At 34.8% G+C, this 21427-nt stretch overlaps 1 protein-coding gene across 1 annotated transcript; it reads left to right on the forward strand.

The window, feature by feature from the left end:
• The first annotated feature begins 898 nt into the window (after positions 1-898).
• Positions 899-20558, forward strand: LOC136034368 (carboxypeptidase Q-like). Its single transcript, XM_065715511.1, has 4 exons — positions 899-1267; positions 3954-4110; positions 5539-5788; positions 19642-20558. Exons 1-4 carry the CDS (start codon positions 945-947, stop codon positions 20397-20399), a joined length of 1488 nt encoding a protein of 495 aa, XP_065571583.1. The 5' UTR covers positions 899-944; the 3' UTR covers positions 20400-20558.
• Positions 20559-21427: the final 869 nt, after the last annotated feature.

Raw genomic sequence — 21427 nt, forward strand, 5'->3', positions numbered from 1 at the left:
AGACAAACATCAAACAAACAGAATTCAGAGAGTTACCTAATCTGCAAGAAGGTGAAAAACAGACAGCGTAAACCACAACAAACTTTCAAGGTAATTTCCAAATTGGTGACGGCTCTATCCCTTAGTCAGTGTTTTTGTAGTTTTTATATTTAGGTGACAGTTTAAGTCATGGGTACCCATAGGCAGAATTTCTTTTTCTTTGGGGGGGGGGTTATCTTGTCTAATCGGCACTTCCAATGATGTATAATACAAATCTCAAAACAAAAATATAAAAATATAAGGCAGCATCATTCACCCAAGGGGGCTGGCACCCTCCTGACTCCCCCCTCCACCCTTATGTGTGCCCTTAGTCGAACTACTAATTTTTTAAGGATCGGTAACGTGTCATGTTTCAGTAGCCGCATTTTATCTAGTGCATTTTTCCTACTTTTTTCACTGAGGACGGCTGAGCGAAAGTTCGGGGCGAAATATGAACGCTATATTTTAGTTTTCACCTTCTTCAATTTCTCCTTGTTTGTTTGTTCTACCCTTTTTCTCGGACCACGTATACGAAGTGTAGTCTTAAGACTGTTTTACGTTATGTGATGATTGTAAAGTAGAATACCTTTGAAAATTAACGAATGTAATTTCCATCTCTCAAGTATGAACTTTTTTCTCTTGTTTTTAGTCCAAACCTTACATGCTTGGAATTCTGACAAATCTAGGGTCGTCACGAAATGTAATAGCCAGCAATAACCTACTCAGTGAATTTGGCTTACAAAATTTGTCTAAAAAAACTGATTGGCTTGCCGATTACTCACCGTCCTATCAATGCTTATTACCATGAAAGTTGTTTGTTTTTTCCTTTTTCTTTATCAAACTTTTATGGCATTAAGTATTGTAATGTTGGCTTTTTAATGTATGATAAGCAACGAATTCAAATAGAGTTAAATGCAGTGTGAAAAATGCACGCAATACTGAAGTATATTTTCTTATTTCTAGCTCCCTTTTATGTTAATTCCTTAGAATGTGATCAGGCTTTACTAGAGGAAGTTCGGAGCTATAAGCCAATAGTTGAGGGAATTATCGAAGAGACTATCAATGGAGCTTCTAAAGGACTATGTTACAAGAAACTGGCAGATTTTGTTGACAAATACCAAAAAAGGATAACTGGATCCCAAATTCTTGAAGATTCAATCGACTATCTCGTTTCAAACCTCAGTTCTCCCGAATCTGTTATGGATGAGGTCTGGAAAGAACCAGCCCCTGATCTCCCTCACTGGATAAGGTAAGGGCTTTTTAGTCATTTCCTTTAGCTTTATATACCATTAATAACAGTAGGAGTAACACATGTGGCTAGTTTTTCATTACCTAGCCTTTTGTCGAACTACTAATTGTTTCTCGGTGATCAAGTGTAATATTCTATTCTATTTTTCTAACTTTTAAACTTGATTTTCGTCTGGATTTTTTTTTTTGCATGTTTTAACTCAATGGCATATTTTATGAAGTTTCTTTGTTCTATTTGTAAGCAGAGTTTCGAATAATTTTAATAACACAAAAAGGAAGCGCGGAAATGATAAGTCTTTGTCTAACATTTTTGAGCTAAAAGAGTGGCTCATAGGCTTTGTATGCTAACTTTACAAAAATAAACTGCACATGTACAATTATTAGGCTTTATTAACATTCTTAGACTACAAGCCTTTTCATAGACTGTATACACCAAACTTCCCAGAAATTACACACAGATATAAATGCACATACACAACTATCAAGCTAATTAATAAGTATTGGTTCAATCATTATTTTTTCTTGAAGATGTATTAACTAACAAATTTCATACGTATCCATTATAATTAATACGTTATAATCTATAATCTTAATTAATTAATTACCAATTAAATCCATTGTCAAATAATCAATAGATGTATGCTAACTATTGAATATGGTCATATAAAATAAAAAAAGTTCGAAATATTCAAAAATGTTTCAAAATATGTTTCTCTATGTCACTGAGAATTTTCTTCCAACTTATATTTTCAACAATTCATTCTTATTATGAGCATCAAAAGTACATAGAAGTGAGGATGTTATATCGAATTTTGTCAGGTGCCCGTTAGAAATCAACCTTTGAGTTCCTAGGCAAGTTAACAGAATCCCATTTGTTCGGCTCTAACAGAAACCAAGTTCTTATTATCAAATTTCTACAATTTATTTTGCTACATTTGTACATACCCAACTGTCAAAGAATCTCATGGGTTCATCTCTAGCACACACCAAGTTTTTATTATCAAATTTCGATAATTTGTTTTGCTATACTTTTACATACCAGGCACCTTTATATCTTTAGTAGGCACCTTTATATCTTTAGTAGACTCAGCAATCAGCTTCTTATAAGCCGAGAACAAAATACTGCCATAATATCACCTTTATATTTTTATTACACATGTTGATAAAGAAGCGAGATGCATGATCATCCTACTTTTTTCATTGATTTTTAGCGTCACACTTGTTCTACTTAATTGGAAAATCAAAATGGAAAGTAAATGGTTTTAAAATGTATTAAATAAAGAAAAACAAGTTTTTCAACTAAAAGTAAGGAGCGACATTAAAACTTTAAACTAACGGAAATTATTTCATATATGAAAGAGGTTGTCCCCTCCTTGACGCCTCGCTCTTAACGCTAAAGTTTGACTTTTTATCACAACTCTACTTTTTAAAACAATAAAAAACTTTAGCTTAAAGAGCGATGCGTCGAGGAGGGGAAAACCCCTTTCATATACGGAATAATTTCTGTACGTTTTAAGTTTTAATGTCGCTCTTTACTACCAGTTGAAAAAACTTGTTTTTTTATTTGATTTCTGAACATTTTTGAATTAATGCATGTTTTGATTTTGGCTCACCTTACATGAATAATAAAAATGAGATTTGCATTAATATGCAAATCTCATTTTTTGGCTGAATGACTTTCTCATAGTTTTGATCGGACGGTTTTGATAAAAAAGGGGCAGAGGAAGAGTCTTAGTTGCCATCCAATTTTGGTTACTTAAAAAGGCAACTAAAAAAGCACTTTGTAGGCTATGTATATAGGTATCTCACTCAAGAATGCCCTTAATGTAAGTGTAAAACTCTGTGTATTGAAGAGGAAAATAAAACCTACCATGTATGAAGGTATACGCTATTTCAGCCATAATGATACTCTTAATTTTATTTGATCCCTGATAGCACATTCAAGTTCCAATAGTGTAAAAAACTCTATTACTAAAAAATATCTTACGAACCCGCCCCAATATTATCTGGTAACACTCTCTAAAGCATTACTTAAAATGTCGGTGCATATCAAATGTAAGCTATTTCTATTAATCGATTTTCTCTCTGCGTGTCAACTATTGCAGTCATATTTATTAATTTTTTTATTGAAAACCCGTCTACAAAAACTTGAAAAGGACAGAGCAGAATATATAAAAAAAAAAAACAAAGAAAAAAAACAATAGTACGAGGCAAATATCAAACAAAACCAATAAAAACTAGACTTACGTTGCCCGGGCAACGTGAAGTGTTGTGGCAACTTTTGTTCGGCTTCGCCGACTAAAGTGTTGCGAGAGCAACAATTTGGTTTTGTTTTTTCGCTATCGATCAGTAATCACTTGATCAAAGGCTATTCCTCAGCGTTGGAAAAACAACAACAAAATAGTATCGAAAGAAAGGACTAAATTGATTTTGCAGCCAGTTGAACTTTATCCATTTCAATCGTAGACATCGTGACGGATGAAAACCTGGAACAATATCTTATATAATGCAAAGAGGAAGAAGATCACTTCGACCCCCTCAAAGAGAAAGAGGCTGACTATGATAGAATATTGAAGCAAAAAATGAATTAAAAACTAGGGTTTGAAATCGAAGATTGTTCTTTATTTTTATTGTTATGTTCAAACGACCAATTACAGCCTTTCATTTGTTTTGACTGCCATTTCCAGGGGTAGAGAGGAGGCATTTGTCGTGGAGCCAGTCAAAAAGAAAATGGCCACTTTAGCGTTCGGTTCAAGCGTTGCAACACCTAATGGGCAGGCTCTTGTAGCAGAAGCTGTTGTTGTTGAGAATTTCGATGAGCTGTATAAGCTAGACCCTAGCCAGGTACTTCAATTTCAACTTGTCATCTCTTTTAAATTTCTTTTAGTAGTTTTAACTTCCTATATGTTACTACCTCTATGGACACGTTCTGCTAATGAAGGATGATAGATTGCAAAAGGTTGTCCTTGTTGGCCGGCTATCCAGGACACACTGAAAGGCACTTTGTCCCCAAATGAGTTCGGAGGATGTCGTAAGTAAAGATTTAAAGGGAATTGTACTTCTTGGAAAGGTGGAAAGAGGGAGGAATTTAATAGATTGGGATGGAACAGAAGCCTACATAGCTATGTAATGAATTCCGGTAATGAATTCCTTAATGAATTCAGGTAATGAATTCCGTTGCCTTAGCAGTGGAAAAACTGAGAGATAATGTAAATAATATCAAACTTCTTATTCTTTGTACAATCACCAAACAACGACATATTGCCATGGGTTCACACACCTTCACCGACTCTTCATTTATCAAAGGTAATTCTTTTTCAAAACTGGCATTGGGATTTGTAAAAAGTGCCAGTGTTGTAGGATCGTCGAATAGCTCCCCATACAAATTTGACATGTTTGAACTTTCCTCTCTTGTGTGTAAAGTAAATAGAATCCCCCTCTACAGTTTATCCTTTTGATAAGTTCTATAGGACACTTAAGTAGTGTTGTGCTCCAATGAGATGTCAGTAGTACTAGTAATAGTATGTTTCCAGTATTGAAATCTTGCTAGATTTTTTTTTGCAACTGTTTTTCCCCTAAAAGTTTTTGTAACATTTAATAGTTTTAATATCTTTGAAATCGACTCCGTCCTCAAAATTATTCTTTCTGTATAGAATAAAAAAACAATAAACAATTGTTTGTTCATTGGATAGAATCAGTGATATTATTCTAAAGTTGCTGAAAACAAATCCTTCAAACTTCAGAATTAATCTTCTGACAAGAGTCAGTTTTTTTCAGTATTTCTTTCCTAATTAAGATAATTAGCGTATACCATATAGTTAGCACCCAGAGACAATTTACATAATTCTGTTAAAATGATTATGGTACGTAAATATTAGTTTAAACACATTTTAAAAGCATAGACATCTTAAGAAAACTAAATTTATGACTTGCAACGTTTAGATAAAGTATATTTTTGTACTGAAATTAAAACTAAAAGTCATTTATTTTGAACTGCAAGTTGTTTGGTTTTCTTCGTGTGGGTATGTTTCTAATTCCCTAGTTTTGCAATTTATTTTTCCACTGATCGCTTTTTGAAACTTTTTCTCTATAATATTCTTATTTGCCACTTTCTGTAAAGCATTTACGCCCTTTTAATACAGATAGCCATCGATGTATTGAGGAATAAATTTTAGTAAACGTTGATCCATAAAACAAGTTCTTTTTATGAAATTCATTTTTGCAGGATTAAGATCTGTTTTGTGGTAAGTTTTTTTTGTATTTTGATTCTAGGTATCGGGCAAAATAGTTGTCTATAACCAGGGTTACAGCAGCTATGGGGAAAGTAGAGAATATAGATACAAAGCAGCCCCTGAAGCAGCGAAGCTTGGAGCTGTTGCAGCTTTAGTAGAATCCATTGGTCCATTTTCAATCAACTCTCCACATACAGGGGTAACACAGTATGAAGATGGCGTTGAAAAAATACCGTCAATTGCGATAACAAAGGAAGATGCTGAAATGCTGCGAAGAATTTATCGAAGGGGTAATATTTTAATTTTGCAATATTTTCACGACGAATTGTGCTAATCCCACAAAAGCAGACCATTGTTCTATTCGTCTTATTCATCTTTGTACTGAAAAGCCCAGCTTCAGGTTTCAATTTGCTGCTAGATTCGATTATTGACTAAAATGTGATGTCTTCTATTCCTCTTACGTTGAATAATAATAATAACATTAATAAAGGAGAGGAAATCCTGGCCTTTTCTAATCGCTTTGTGAAAACTAAAATATAGCCCAATCCGCTTTCCATAAATTGTTGTATAAGCTTTCAAGACTGTTGAATCAGTATGACCAGGGCCGGCAAAAGGGTAATTGGATCGATTGGGCCCAATTGGGCCTCGAGTTTGAAAGGGCCTCGCACTGCTATTTAAATGAACAGTTAATTTTCGAAATTTTGAAATGTTCTTAACAATTCCGGGAAGCGTTGCTTCAGGAAAAAGGTCATTTCCCCGGCTAAAACCAATAAGAAAAACTATCCGATATCAGCAATAAATCAGGATTGACTAAATAATTGATTGAAAGTGACAACGCAAGGAAAATAGATTAAAAAACTGGTTTAGGAGAATTTTCAGGACAAAAATTTAGAAATATGTAAATTCATGTACCCATATTTGGTGATGTAAATGTCAAAAGGTATTTTAAGCAGTTTCATAATATCTAGGGGACACAAACGTAAGTACAAAATGAGGAAAAAAAGACAAAACGCAAGTTGAAACTGAATAGACTGGTCCATCAAATGAGACACGATCAAGAGAACGAACTGAGAAATGTAAATGTACAGGTGTTACTAAACATTCAAGACCATCAAAAGGAACAAGACCAATCCAAGCTGCTGAGGCAAAAGGCACGGAAAAAGTGTCTGAAGGAATGATAAACGAAAATAAAGATCAAAAAAATATATAGTTAGAATATTAGTGAACCGACGATTAGAACAAGTCAAAAACAAAATTGAAGAACATAGAAACATGTGGTTAAAAGGTAAGTGGCAGTGAAAGTCACAATGACTGAAAACGAAAGTGAGGAACAAAAGAAAATATACGGTTACAAGACATGCGACAATGAGGATCAGAACAAATAAAAGTAAAAATGAAGAAAAGGTAAATATGTGGTTTCAAGATATGTGACAATGAGAACAATGAAACATGCAGATAGAAAATAATCATCAGCGATAATTACAATCAACAGTTGGAATCAACGTGTCAAACATAAAATTGAAGAACAAAGAACTGTAGGTTTAGCAGATACGCTAAAGCGAGTCTCAGAAAGTTTCATAAATGACAGTGAAGGACAAAGAACTGTTTTGTTACAAGAAAGCGAGAATCAGAACAAGTCAAAAATGAACGTGCAGAAGAAACAAATATTATTTTAGAAGAACAACACCATTGCAATCTTCAATGCCAACAAATTGAATTTTATTTAGAAATTTAATATATAGAGGAGGCCCCAAACAGATTCAAATCGGGCCCCACACCAAGTCGATCATGCCCTGATTTTGACCCTTATTGTGCCAATCAAATCCATAGCTTTTGGTACCAATTCTTTGGATGCCTTAATTCTTTGATACGCTATAGAATCCTTAAACTGGCGAAAAACTTTAAAAGGTTAACTTTAAAGGAAGAGTTGATCTACAAAGAAATTGGGGACAAGGTAGCAAAACTTTTTGGTTCTAGCCTGCTGGTAGGCTATGGTGGTATAGTATGCTTGTAGGTTATTCTATGCGTAGCGTATAGCGGTAGGTTATTCTATGTATTCACCATAGCAATGGTTTCACATCGGTTAATTAGGTCTGTCATGGAGGGTTTCAAAAATTCTATAAAAAGGGGTTTTTGTCCAGCTGAACCCTCTTTTAACTGAACCCTGTTCAACTAGACCCATGTAACTAAACCCTTGTGCAGTTCAATCCCCGTTTAACACGTACCCATTTAAATCAACTCTCATTCAACTCAACCCCCCACACCTCAACTCTCATTCAATTTAACCTCCTTGCAACTCGATCCCGTGCAACTACACTTCCATACAACTCAAACTTCCTTCAGCTCAACTCCCGTGTAATTCAAGCCTCCTTTAACTCACCCTTATTTAACTAAAACATTATGCAACTCAATCCCCATTTACTACACTCTGATTCAATTTAAACTCCTTTCGATTCAACCCTTAGTTTAGGTTAAGAGGAGTCTACTCCATTTTGATCGATTGCTATTCTTAACAATGCCCAATCTTAAACAATGCTCAATATCTTTCTCAGGAATTGGTAATTTTTTTTTAGTGAGAAATTCCATGTATATACTCCTAAACATGGCTACAAATATTTACGAAGTATTCTTTCCAAAAATACCATTTGGTAATTAAAAAAAATAAACTGTCAAGCGCACTCTAATTTCTAAAAAGTTATATTTCAAGATGACAGAAATGAATAAAAATATGAATGGCATATAGTTTGAAACAGATTAGCTATCTAAATTAAGCATACAAACCAGATTTTATTTATGTCATCTGATTTCTTCAAAAACTTGCGTTTTAGTTTTTTTTAGAACAGTCTCTGTTGAATCCAAAAGCTTTATTTTTGGTCAGAATACGGGTTATAAAACCAATAATGCTCAGGGGGAGTTTAATAGTTTTATATGTATTTTTAAACAAGATATTGACTTTTTTCACTACATAAGAAAGTGTTACGTGTCTTCTTTGTTTTTTCAATGGCTACGTCCAATTTTGTCGATACCCTTTATCTACCGAAACTTTGACAAACAGGCTGGTTCAATTTGGTATACGGAAGCATAATGGGGTTTGTTTTATAAAGGCTTAACTTGACTACTTCGCTGAATTTTATAAGTAATATAAAGATGCGAATCTTTATATAGATCCAATAGATTTCATAGAGGGGAGCTGACGTTTAACCCCCTTTCCCACCGCTAGTTGGTCTCCAGTCACTTACAACTCATAAAAAAGGACTAAAATTCTCAATTTCTAATTTAAAAAGCACCCTCTAAAGTTTCTACACCCATGAGGACGAGAAAGAAGCAGTCCACCTCCTGTATGGAATGCTTATTTTGGGATTAAATGTTATTCTTTATTTTTATAATAACATCTTAGTATAGAAATATTTCCAGAAATTAAGAGGGATTAAATATCAATTTCACATTTTTGATGTGTTTTTTTAAAGTTCCTTTTGTATTCCCCCCCACCCATGGAAAGTTCAACCCACCCAAAAGTTCCTGGTTACAGCCCTGGGGATTATACATCAACCTCTACCTCCATAATTCCCTCATCTCCCTCTTACTACTAATTCTGTATGAAACAGTTCGTGATTTCATTGAGGAGCGACTCAGCTACAATAGTAACCAAAACTCTAAAAAATGGAATGTTGATATCAATGCACACATCAAAAGAAATGTCTTATCATACTGACTCCAAATATATAAAATCTGCCAAAAATGTATCATTAGTCATAATCCATAAAATTTATTTTCACTTTTACCCATCAAACAGTTCGTGGTAACGAACTGTAGTAAGGACCGACCCGGCTCAGTGGTCACCAAAACTCTAAAAAATGGAATTTTGATACCAATAGCTACATCAAAAGAATCACATTTTAAATCTGATTTTAAATATATAAGTTTCATTAAGTTTAGTCTTACCAATCAAAAGTTAAAAGCCTGAGAAATTTTGTCTTATTTTAGAAAATAGGGGGAAACACCCCCTAAAAGTCACAGAATCTTAACGAAAATCACACCATCAGATTCAGCGTATCAGAGAACCCTTTTGCAGAAGTTTTAAGCTCCTATCTACAAAAATGTGGAATTTTGTATTTCCTGCCAGAAGGCAGATCACGAATGCGTGTTTATTTGTTTTTTTTTGTTTTGTTTTTTCCAGGGGTGATCGTATCGACCCAATGGTCCTAGAACGTTTGCGAGAGGGCTCATTCTAGCTGAAATGAAAAGTTCTAGTGCCCTTTTTAAGTGGCCAAAAAAATTGGAGGGCACCTAGGCCCCCTCCCACGCTAATTATTTTTCCAGAGTCAACGGATCAAAATTCTGAGATAGCCATTTTATTCAGCGTAGTCGAAAAACCTTACAACTATGTCTTTGGGGACGACTTACTCCTCCACAGTCCCCGTGGGAGAGGCTACAATTTACAAACGTTGACCAGTGCTTACATATAGTAATGGCTATTGGGAAGTGTGCAGACGATTTCAGGGGGATTGTTTGGTTGGGGGGAGGGTTGAAAAGAGGGGGATATGTTGGGGGAACTTTCCATCGAGGAATTTTTTAAGGGGGAAGAAAATTTCCATGAAGGGAGCGCAGGATTTTCTAGCATTATTGAAAAAAAAAACAATGAAAAAATAATTATGAAAAGTTTTTTCAACTGGAAGTAAGGAGCAGCATTAAAACTTGAAACGAACAGAAATTATTACGCATATGAGGGGCTCACCTCCTCCTAATACCTCACTCTTTACGCTAAAGTATTTTTAGCAATTTCAACTATTTATTCTACGGCTTTTGTGATTCAGGGGTCATTCTTTATGAATTTTGACAAAATTTAAGCTTCAATGTAAAGAACAAAGTACTGACGAGGGGGTGAACCCCTCATATATGTACTAAAAGCATGAGAATACAAAAGTTCGTTACGTAAGCTAATTTATAAGTTACATATATCTTTTGCTAATAAAAACATGAAAAAGCCATTTAGCCAAAAAAATAAATATGCAAATTTCGTTTTAATTATTCCTCTGGGGAGAGCCAAAGTCAAAACATGCATTGATTCAAAAACGTTCAGAAATTAAATATAAAAAAAAAACAAGTTTTTTAACTGAAAGTAATGAGCGACATTAAAACTTAAAACGAACAGAAATTACGTTATATATGAAAGGGGCTGCTTCCTCATTAACGCCCTGCTCTTTACGCTAAAGTTTTTTACTGTTTTAAAAAGAAGAGTTGAGAGAAAGAGTCAAAATTTAGCGTAAAGAGCGGGGCGTTGATGAGGAAGCAGCCCTTTTTATATACGAAGTAATTTCTGTTCGTTTTAAGTTTTAATGTCGCTCCTTACTTTCAGTTAAAAAACTTCTTTTTTTTTATTTAATCAAAGTTAAGAGCCTGACAAAATCTGCTTGATTTTCAAAATAGTGGGTGAAAATTTCCTATAAGTAAAGAAATTTAACAAAAATTACACCATCAGATTTAGCGTACCAGAATATCCTAGTTTAGAAGTTCCAAGCGCCTATAAAGCAAAACGTAGAATTTTGCTTATTTTTGGCCTAAACAAAGTTAACGGATGCGTGTTTACTTATTTTTTCTTTTTCCAAAGTTGATCGTATCGAAATAATGGTTATAGAAGCTCGGTAGAGAGTGAATTTGAAAAGAAGTTAAAATTGTTTGTGCCCTATTTGTGACCTGAAAGATTGGAGGGCAGCTAACCTCCCTCGGGGGGCAATTTTCTAGAAATACGGCCATGGGAGGGGCCTCCTGCTTACCCATTTAAAAAAAATGTAGATTGTCACTTTGTTCAGTATAGTTTAACTATGCTTTTAGGGTTAACATACCCCCTCCCCCACAAACCGTAGGGAAAGGCCTGTAATTTATGAACATGTTTATGTATAGTATTCGTAATGCGGAAGTATACAGACTTTTTTGGGGGAAGTATTTTGTGCTTGGGTTGGGTTCCCATGGATAGAGTTTCCGTGGGGAGGTAAATTACTCGGGACTAGCTTACAAGAGTGAGTTTTACAGTGGAGAGATTTGGCATAATTTCTATGCGTAATTCTTTTTATTTGTCTCACTATCTCTTTGCCAACTCAATTTTGCATGTGGGTATTTTTTCAGGGTAGTTTTCCAGGGGCTATTTTCAGCATATTTCGGGTTTTCAGACAAAAATTCCACGGAAGGGGGAATATCTGGAGCGATCAGGAAAACGATTAGACATTAAAGTCTCTTTCAAATGAACTTTTCACGCTAATTCGTCCACAAGAAATTTTAAGAGGAGGAAGGGGGTTATTTTACGTGGTAATAAATGTTCACGGAGTTTCTAGTGAAGGAAGGGAATTTTTAATGGAGTGTGAGCCATATTTACCGGCATTTTTTTCTAGAAACAAAATTTAAGAAACGATCCAGAGATTAAATTAAAAAAAAAATTTCCAACTGAAAGTAAGGAGCAACATTAAAACTCGAAAAGAAAAGATATTATTCTGTATACGAAGGAGTTGCCGCTCTCCTCAGTACCTTGCTCTTTACCCTAAAATTTAACTGTCTGTTCCAATTTTTCAAGAACACCTTCTGAAAACCAAGGGCCTTTCCATTAGAGTAAAAAGCCCTTTTAAACATGTTAAGAGCTTTATTGAAAGAGCAAGGTATTGAGCAGAAAGGTGAACCCTTTATAAAGGGAATCATTTCTGCTCATTTTGAGTTTTAATACTTTCAGTTGAAAAACCTCGTTTTTTAAATTGAATTCATCTGAAGGCTAAATGAGAGCTGGAATGTTTTGGCATTAAAATACACCCTTTGAGCAGCTCCCTCCCTCCTTAACTGTGAAACAATCAGAGAACTTCATTGCAGAAGTTTAAATGCTTTACTGCGTATTTTCATCTAATTAAAGCTCTGCAATATATGTCATATCACCTCCTCTGTTCATTTTAAAACATTAAAATAAAGGCCAAACGCTTTAGAATTTTAATAAAAGGTTCGTATAAGAATATAATTAAAACTAGGTATATGAGTCGAAATACTCCTTCAACGGTCGGAGTAATCATTTACGAAGAATAGATTTTCGAAAAATAGTTTATAAAAGAAGGCAAATAATTATGTGTTTATTTTTTTTTTTTAACTAGATGGTATAGATGGGTCTCGGAATTCTCAGTTTGAATCAGTAGAATGACATCGATTTTTTTTTCATATATTTACTAATTAAATGTTGATAAAAAGTGGAAATTCACACAGATTGATTTAACCACGGAGACGGAATGCAACTACAGTATTACTTCACATTATCTCATCTTTTCAATACCAACCAGTCGGAAAATATAGGTATATTTTTGTATAGGGGTTGCATATCAGTCTTCAAAGTGATAACACCTTTTTTGGATTATTTGAACTGTGAAGCTTGTTTCATCCTGAATTACTGCACCTGTCTCGAACCTGACCTGTTATGACATTCATTAATTCAGCGTTTTGAACTTTATTTAATTATTCAATTCAGATATATCAAATTTAATTCAGGGATATCATTGGGCAATATTTTGTTTTGGATTAAATCCTGTGAAGCTTGCTAGAATTTAGGGACTGTTATTTCGCAATATTTCGTATTGGATTAAATTGACCTGGCCTAGATTCAAGCTATCTACTTGCTATTTGGATAATATATGAGTTTTTTGCTGGACTGACTGTCTCTGGACTCTGATTTCATTACAATTAAAATTGGTTTCAAGTAAGCGTTAATTTTAAGCCTAATCATAGTGTGTAGGTTGACAACCGTGCTTCCAACTGCAACTATACCATTTACACTAATATAACCCTACTTGATCATTTACCCTCTACTGAAAACAAGCTATGGATAATTGCGAATATGTCCACTGCCCTGTAATGAATTTTCTGCAAAATAACTGGGAACAAGCAATTCAAGATTATATTACTATTCGACAGCTTTTTTAGACTTTTTTTGAATGCGGTGTTATTGCTAATGCAAAAATGAATTTTGGGCGAAGGTTGTGCCTAATTATAATTGCCCGCGGCGCATTGGTGCGAAAGCTTCTACAAATGATGTATAAGATATTCTCTTCCTTATTAAAAAAATGGATTCTGAGGAGGTATTGACTCCAATTTATGTTATCAAGTCTCCCACCGAGGTTGCCGTTCTGCCTGCTGTGGCTTACTCAAGACTTTCTACAGAGGTTAATCGTATGGAAAACTACTCAAGGTCGTTGCGATGAAGCTGGATGCTTATGAATTGAATTAGCCGCAACTCCCAAAGCCTGCAGTTCCCGACTCGCATGCTACTATTGTTGTGTCGAACTCTCCCCCTACTCTCTCTGACCCAATAAAATGAAAAGTTGTGATACATCAGATAGATGGTCATAGATCAATCACTAGTATTCGTCATGTACGTGACAAACTGATCATCAATATAGATAAGTCAGCTGCCAAAGATTTCCGTTCGTCAGTAGCAGGAGCGATAACTGGCTCTTCTGTGAAAGTGCAAACTAAGAAGTTTTACGGCCTTTGAAGGGAATTCCAAGGGATTTTCAATTAACTCACCTGACATCCTGCCTTGATGTTTTTGACGCCTCTAGGCTAAGGAGATCCACCGCGGTAAAATTGGAATTCTCTGACGCAGTGTTAAGAGCCATAGGATTACGACATGGTATTAAAGTAGGATATGAAAACTTTCGCGTTTACGAGCTCAAGGCAATTCCCCATTGTTGTAACATTTTCTGGTCCCTGAATATCTCTAGTCGTCTTGTTCCAGTGTAACACCAAAATATGCGCGATGTGCTGGTCCCATGTCACAGATAGAGACTCGCCTTACAATTTGTCACCTATGTCCACAAATTGTGGAGGTAAGTATGTTTCGTATAGATTCACAGGTTCTAAACTGAAAGCAATTGTAAGTCGTATGTTGCCCAGATCTAGTTAATGTTTGTATTAGTATCAGTCGTGTCTTTTAGTATTTATGGGACAAAAACAAGGATCTTACCTTGGATGAACTATACAGTAAGTTTGACATCGTATGCTTGCAGGAACATCTTTTGACAAGAATGAGTCTTAATTTCCTGTGCCGCAGTGCTAATCACTTTGCTTTCACAACAGATACTACTTCTACTTCTGGAAGGCCTTTCGGGGCTTAGCATGTATTTTAAAAAAAAGCTCAGCTTTTGTCTCCGTCATGTTATTTTTCTGACGAGCATTTTCTAGCTATAAGATTCGGCAAAACTGTTTTAAATAATTCAAATAAGGCTCATAATGAGAAGAATATGACTTCTTTGAATAAATTCTCCAAAGCATGAGCAAGTTTAAAAACTCTCCTCCATAGAACAAGCAAGGGTGGTTGCGAATTTGTTATTATTGGTGATATGAACACTGACATAAAGCTTGAATCTGTGCGTTCTATGAACCTTCTTGATAGTATTCCTAATTAAAGAATAATTAAAAGGGATCTATCTTTTCCGTAAGTCCATAATTCTGGCAGACTATCGGATATTGATCATGCGATTTGTTCTCCGTTTATTACATCTTCAACATTGCACGTTCACAAAGATGAGCGGAAAATTGATCACCCTCCATCATCACTCTACTTTTCGATTAGAACAAATAGTTCAGCCCATGCAGATTCCCCTGCCTCTAAATGGTTTGTTCGGAGTAACTGGAAAAATGCTAATATGTCACTATATTTTTCAACCCTGGCCATACTCCTTGGTTCTCCACGTGTTACCCTTTCCTTTACTCCAGCTAAATGTTTGCTCTACAAAAAGCAATTATGAACTGAATCAGTACTACAACCAAATTGTGTGGTGTTTAAAATGTGCTGAGGAGGTTGCTGTACCTCAGGATCGAGTGAGTAGAAATACAAGGAAACCAATATGGTCGGGTAAACCTGAACTAAGGATTGTGAAAAAGAAAGCCAAATTGTGGCTGCGGATATGGATTGATAATGGTCGACCACAATCCGGAAATGTGTTTGAAATAAAGAAAAACTAAGCGTGTGTTTAAAAAGCGTCTGCGATCAAGCCAATATAAAAGGTAAGATTGTTCTACCAACCAGAATGAATGGGACAAAGTGATTAATTTATCTAATTTAGATAACTCAGCAAATCTTAATTGACCCATCTCACCACGTGCGGGGTCTGACCACTATTCAGTATGTTTCCCAAAGTGAATTTTGCAGTTCACGCATTTTACTAAAAGTTGCTTGATTAAGTTCTCTCGTCTTCCTTGACTCAGGCACAAGTTCTACCCGTTTCTGTTGATGCTGTAATTGTATCGGTTAAGAAATTGAAATCAAGCTCTGTTGATGTTGACGGAATTAGTGTTTATCATTTTAAAGTAAATTGCCGTCTTTGTTTTTTTTCATTTACAGTTGCTTCTCCAAATATTTATCTGTTGTTCTCTTGTTCCTGATAGCTTTTTATGTGGAACTATCACTTCCCTTCTTCAGCGAGGTCAGAGTCAATTGGACTGTTCTTCTTACAGACCAATCACGGTTACTTGTAATCTTAGTAAAATCCTTGAATATATCCTACTTTCTTTCATCAATTTGAATGCTAATTTTGGGGAGAACGCAGCTCGGTTTTCGGTTTGGCATTGGTTGCCAGCCCGCGCTTTGTGCTCTGGCTTGCCTTTTTAAAGATGCTTCTGCTAAAGGCTATGGTCTTCACATTTGTTTCATCGTTCTTTCTAAGGCTTTCGATAGTATTGGTAAAAAAAAGGTAAAGGTAAAGGATACGGCATTAGACTTTACAGTCCGTACCGGCGGTGCTGTTCTCCGTTTCTTGGCCCTTCAGCCAGGAAGTGCAATGGGGGGTTGGGGGCCAGCCCTCCTGTGCCTTCGCACACCCTTCCTAATCGATAGTATTGTACACAGTTAGGCTCCTTGTTCTCTTTATAGTCACGGAATTAAACTTTCGCTGATTTTTCTTCTTAAGTTCTGGTATGGTAATTCCTATCTTCGAATTAAAACTAATTATACCTTCTTTTATTTTCCCTGTTCGTCGGGGGGTACGGCAGGGTGGAGTATTATCTCCAAGTATTTTTAAGTTTTTATTTCTAGTATCCTTGAAAACATACCCTCTATGTGTTTTGTTGGGTTAACTGATATTTCTTACCTTGCTCATGCTGATGACATTCTTCTAATTAGCCGGTCTAAACTCAGATTATCGCAGATGGTTAATAAAGTTTCTTATTCTTTTACTAAAATCGGTCTTTTGCTTAACGCTGGTAAATGTGAGTATCTTTTCTTTCAATTCTCCATCCCCTCCTAATCCTCTAAGCTCTAAAATTTTTCCATTCCTCAGGTAGATTCGTTGCGGTGGTTGGGTATTACACCTACCTAAAATTTAATATCTTTTCGTGAGCGTGCCGTCCGGGATGCTAGAACGAAGATCCAGATTGGTTACTCTAAAATTGTAGCTAATCGAGGCAAATATAATCGTATTGCCCTTGGAAAGCTGTATTCTGCTTATTCAGATCATTCTGTTCTTTACCTTTCTGGGCTTTATCCTATACTTAGGAATAAGGATTTTAGTGATATTCGGGTGGTCTATTTCCGATTTTGTAAATATCTTCTTTATCTTCCTCTTTGGTATAGGGATTTAAAATTAATAAATAAGTTTCACCTCCCGAATATTACTGAAATGCTGACTGGTTTACACAAAAAGATTTTGGAAACAGCGTAATAACATTTGCCGCCTCATCATGGTTTCATTCGGTGGTTTCTCTAATTTTATTTATTTAATGTTACTGTTGTTTAATTGTTTTTAGTTTTTTTTTGTGTAATGTTATTGTTGATTTTGGTTTGTGTTTACTCCACTATGTATCTTTTGTATCTTTATATATAAGTGGGCTATATATATATATATATATATATATATATATATATATATATATATATATATATATATATAAATATATATATATATATTTGACCATAAAATTGTCTAAATTGCTATATATACCGCTGAGTATTTTTATACTTATTTTAATACATGCCATCGAATCATATTTCCACGATCAGTTGTTTACAAATCAAAATTTTACAGGACAATTCTTTTACTTAATGCTAAATCTTAAAATTTTTATTTTTCTGCTCAACAGACATACCGAGATTTAAAATTTGAATTGAATATATGAAAATCTAAAGATTAAAAAGAATTAATTAGAAATCTACCACAGCTTGAAACCCTGAGAATTTAAATCGCCAATCTATACCTATCAAACACAAAAATAACAAACACATAATTCGTTATGTTTTAAGGATATTTCAACTCATATACTTAGTTTGAAGCTTATACCTATATGCATCTTTATTAGAGTTAATATTTTTCTGACGATTTTGGTCTTTATTCGAATATTTTAAGGTGAATAGAAGAGGAAATACTAACGAAGAGTTCTAAACTGACAAGACTCTACACTGACAGGACTAGCCATCATAAGCATTCATCAAAATATTGAGGTGGACACCGACCATGGAATAAATAGATATAGCGGTTGTGGAAATACATAAATATACTTTTTTTTATAAAATTGTGAATTCTGTAACTTAAGCGAAATATAAAGAGCTTTAAAAAGTGGAAAGATACGCTACGTTGTTATGAAAAGTAAAATTTTGATTAGTAAATTTTTGAGATTGCGTCAAAGTTGACACTGTTTATCAAAACACTATTTTAAAAAAACAGTGATTAGTTAATGTTTTATTGCCTATACTTTAAACCTTCGTTTTGAATTTCTTCTATGTATTTCTATCTCTTCGTTCTGTTTTTCTTGTTACACTCCCAAAATAGCTAGTATTTAATGTTAAGATATATTTTACAAACATACAAGTTATATCTTTATTTTCATTTCCTACTCATCATTACTATTGTAGTTACTAAGCGATGTCATAAAATTAAGCGACATGCTAAATGGACCTACACAAATTGTCTCGAAGAGTGCATGACCCCAAAAGATGCTTCAAGACCAATCTTTTTTTGACAATATAAAGCTTAACTCACTCGCTATAGCCGTCAGAAATGCAAAGGCAAAAAACTATGCAGAAAATATTAAACATTATTTATTTTTATAGATGGTGAACAACTTTTTATTTTTTTAAGGCGGTTTTTATAACTTACTATTTTTGTATCAATATTTTTACACCATTCTAATTTCAACAAATTTATTAGAACTTTAACCCTCACCAGATTTAAGGTTAAATTTATGACTATTTCCACTACCTACCTACAACACATAATTGTCGAGGTTCCCTTTAAATTGCAGGTTTTGCTTTGTTCGCAAGTTTATCGAAGTAGCCTATTATGCCCCGCCCCCTAAAGAAAATCCTGGATCTGCTGTCAGTGGCTTATAATTACTCCACAAGTACCCAACAAAAAGGCAAGAGACAGGTTAGGCAGCCCGGAATGGGCTAATATTTGGCTAAACAGAATGCACAAGCATCTAAAGTAGCTCCCTGGTAGGTGGTCTTGAGAGGTGTTTTGCAGCGACAAGCACGTATTACCTAAAGCATTAGAAAAGCAAAAGCATCAAAAATAGCTCGTATTATTAAAAACGTCGAATTGTTGACTCTTATAATTTTGCCAGAAGTTATTTTATTTCACCTTACTGAGTTGAATACTGTGCTGATGGGCACTAATTACTCTGTTGGTAAATTATGGGTTCAACTTCAATCGATAGGAAATTTTTTTCGATAAATTACCTGGTTACCTGGTAACTTGATAAATTACCTGGTTATGATTATTATTGTCGAGGGAATGTTTATCTTTCATGAGCCAAATTGCAAATGTGCTTATGTGAACAATCAATATACAACTAAAAAGGAAGATGATTGTGCCTCAAGTCTCCATGATTGCATTCTGGGGATTCAAAAACTTTAATAGTAAAATAAAATACAGTTTTGTCTAAGAATGTGAATATTATCCCTGTGAATTTGAATTTTTTTTCATTAGGGTTCACTTATGCTATCCAAAAGTTAGAAATGGATCTCAATTATAAAATTTATTTTGCTAATAAAAATATATTTCAATTCATTTTCTAGTAAGCTAACATTAGCATGAAGTTAGAAAAACATATATTCCCTTTTAGAATAGCTTTCCCAGTAAAGTCTACTCTGTGTTTGTCTTCTCTCTATTGAATTTTTTTTTTGCAGGTCAAAAAATAGTTTTGAGCATCAAGTCAAATTCTACAATGTTGAGTCCAGTCACTTCTCATAACCTTGTAGCTGATTACAAAGGTTCCGAATATCCTGACAAAGTAGTTGTTGTCTCTGGTCATATTGACAATTGGGATGTTGGGCAAGGTGCCATGGACGATGCTGGAGGGATGATGCTTGGTCTTATTGCAGTCGAAGTTATCAATAATCTTGGACTACCAAGGCCAAAGCGTACAATCAGAAACATACTCTGGACGGCAGAAGAGCAAGGTTTACTTGGTGCAGAGAAATATTTCAATCAACATCAGAACGAGTTGAATAACTTTGTTTTTGTCATGGAATCTGATTCTGGAACATTTGATCCGCAAGGTTTGCAGTATACAGGAGACAGACAAAATGGCGAATGTATCATTAAAGAAATTGTTTCAATGCTTGCACCTATTAACGCTTCCAAGTATGAGTGGACCTCTGGAGCTGTCAGCACTGATATAACTCATTTCACCGATGCTGGTGTTCCAGGTGCTGGATTATGGGATCCGGACGAGATATACTTTTACTTCCATCACACAGAAGGTGATATGATGACTGTTGAAGACCCAGATGCCCTTGATAGAGCAGTGGCACTCTGGACTGCGACCGCATATATTATAGCTGATTTGAACAGTGATTTTCCTCGATCTACTTCAACATGCCTTTATTCACCTTCAATTTTGTCTTTGATCCTTCTTGTTTATGCACTTAAGACACTATTATAATTGATTTATTGGGACATTCTTTTTTACTAGCTTGTGTGTAAGACTTGTGTACGAAATTGTATAAGCTATGTAATTAAAAACAACTTTTCTGCTAAAGTGAACGAAATGATATTGTTTTTGCTTTTTTTCGCTTATAATATATTCATACTAATTATGAAATTAGCTGATATTCGTAATCACCAGTACAACGGACCCCAGTCTTATCTTGGCCATTTTTTTTAATGGTTTCAACTCTACCTATTACTAGCCAGCAGCTTACATTTAATATCGAGACACAGGCAAATATAGCGTCGGACGTATTAAAAAGTGTATTTTGGCAAATGTGCGTTGTTCAGACACATTTATTCATAACATGACACACGAAAAGGGCTAGCAATGCCATAATTTTCATCCACAATTCGCATGTATGATTTCTTCTGTATCAAAGATCCCAGATAGTCGATGACTTCATCTACATTGTTGGTAAGAATATGTTTCAAGACTCATTATCTAAGGTCCAAAGCACCTTAAGAGGCACTGGCACCTGATATTCACTTCGGTTGGAAGGGAGGCTTCCAAATTTCCTCCCTCTCAGTTGTTTATAACCTTCCCTTCAATTTTTTATGCTCAAGCATCCTTCACTTGTCTCGTGTGTGTTTCCAAGCTAATATTGATTGAACTGCGTCTGTTAATGATTAAGAACCTTCAAGTTCAACTCCAAAACTCACTGAAACTAAAAGTTGAGAAGTTAAGCTGAATAGGTGAACCAAGAATTCAAACTTAGAATTAAGCTTGACTGTGAGCTTCTTAGAGTATTAAAGTTTAGAAATAAAAATAAAGTTTAGAAATAAAGTTTGGCAAATGTGCGTTGTTCAGACACATTTATTCATAACATGACACACGAAAAGGGCTAGCAATGCCATAATTTTCATCCACAATTCGCATGTATGATTTCTTTTGAATCAAAGATCCCAGATAGTCGATGACGTCATCTACATTGTTAGTAAGAATATGTTTCAAGACTCTTTATCTAAGGCCCAAAGCACCCT

Source organism: Artemia franciscana, chromosome 13, assembly GCF_032884065.1.
Source record: "Artemia franciscana chromosome 13, ASM3288406v1, whole genome shotgun sequence".
NCBI lineage: Eukaryota > Metazoa > Arthropoda > Branchiopoda > Anostraca > Artemiidae > Artemia > Artemia franciscana.

Bases quoted from the DNA above. Each gene is read 5' to 3' on its own strand.
- LOC136034368 (XM_065715511.1), top strand. From the start codon at position 945: ATGCACGCAATACTGAAGTATATTTTCTTATTTCTAGCTCCCTTTTAT. The intron at 1,268-3,953 runs GTAAGGGCTTTT...TGCCATTTCCAG, and splicing joins GATCTCCCTCACTGGATAAG to GGGTAGAGAGGAGGCATTTG. The intron at 5,789-19,641 runs GTAATATTTTAA...TTTTTTTTGCAG, and splicing joins GCGAAGAATTTATCGAAGGG to GTCAAAAAATAGTTTTGAGC.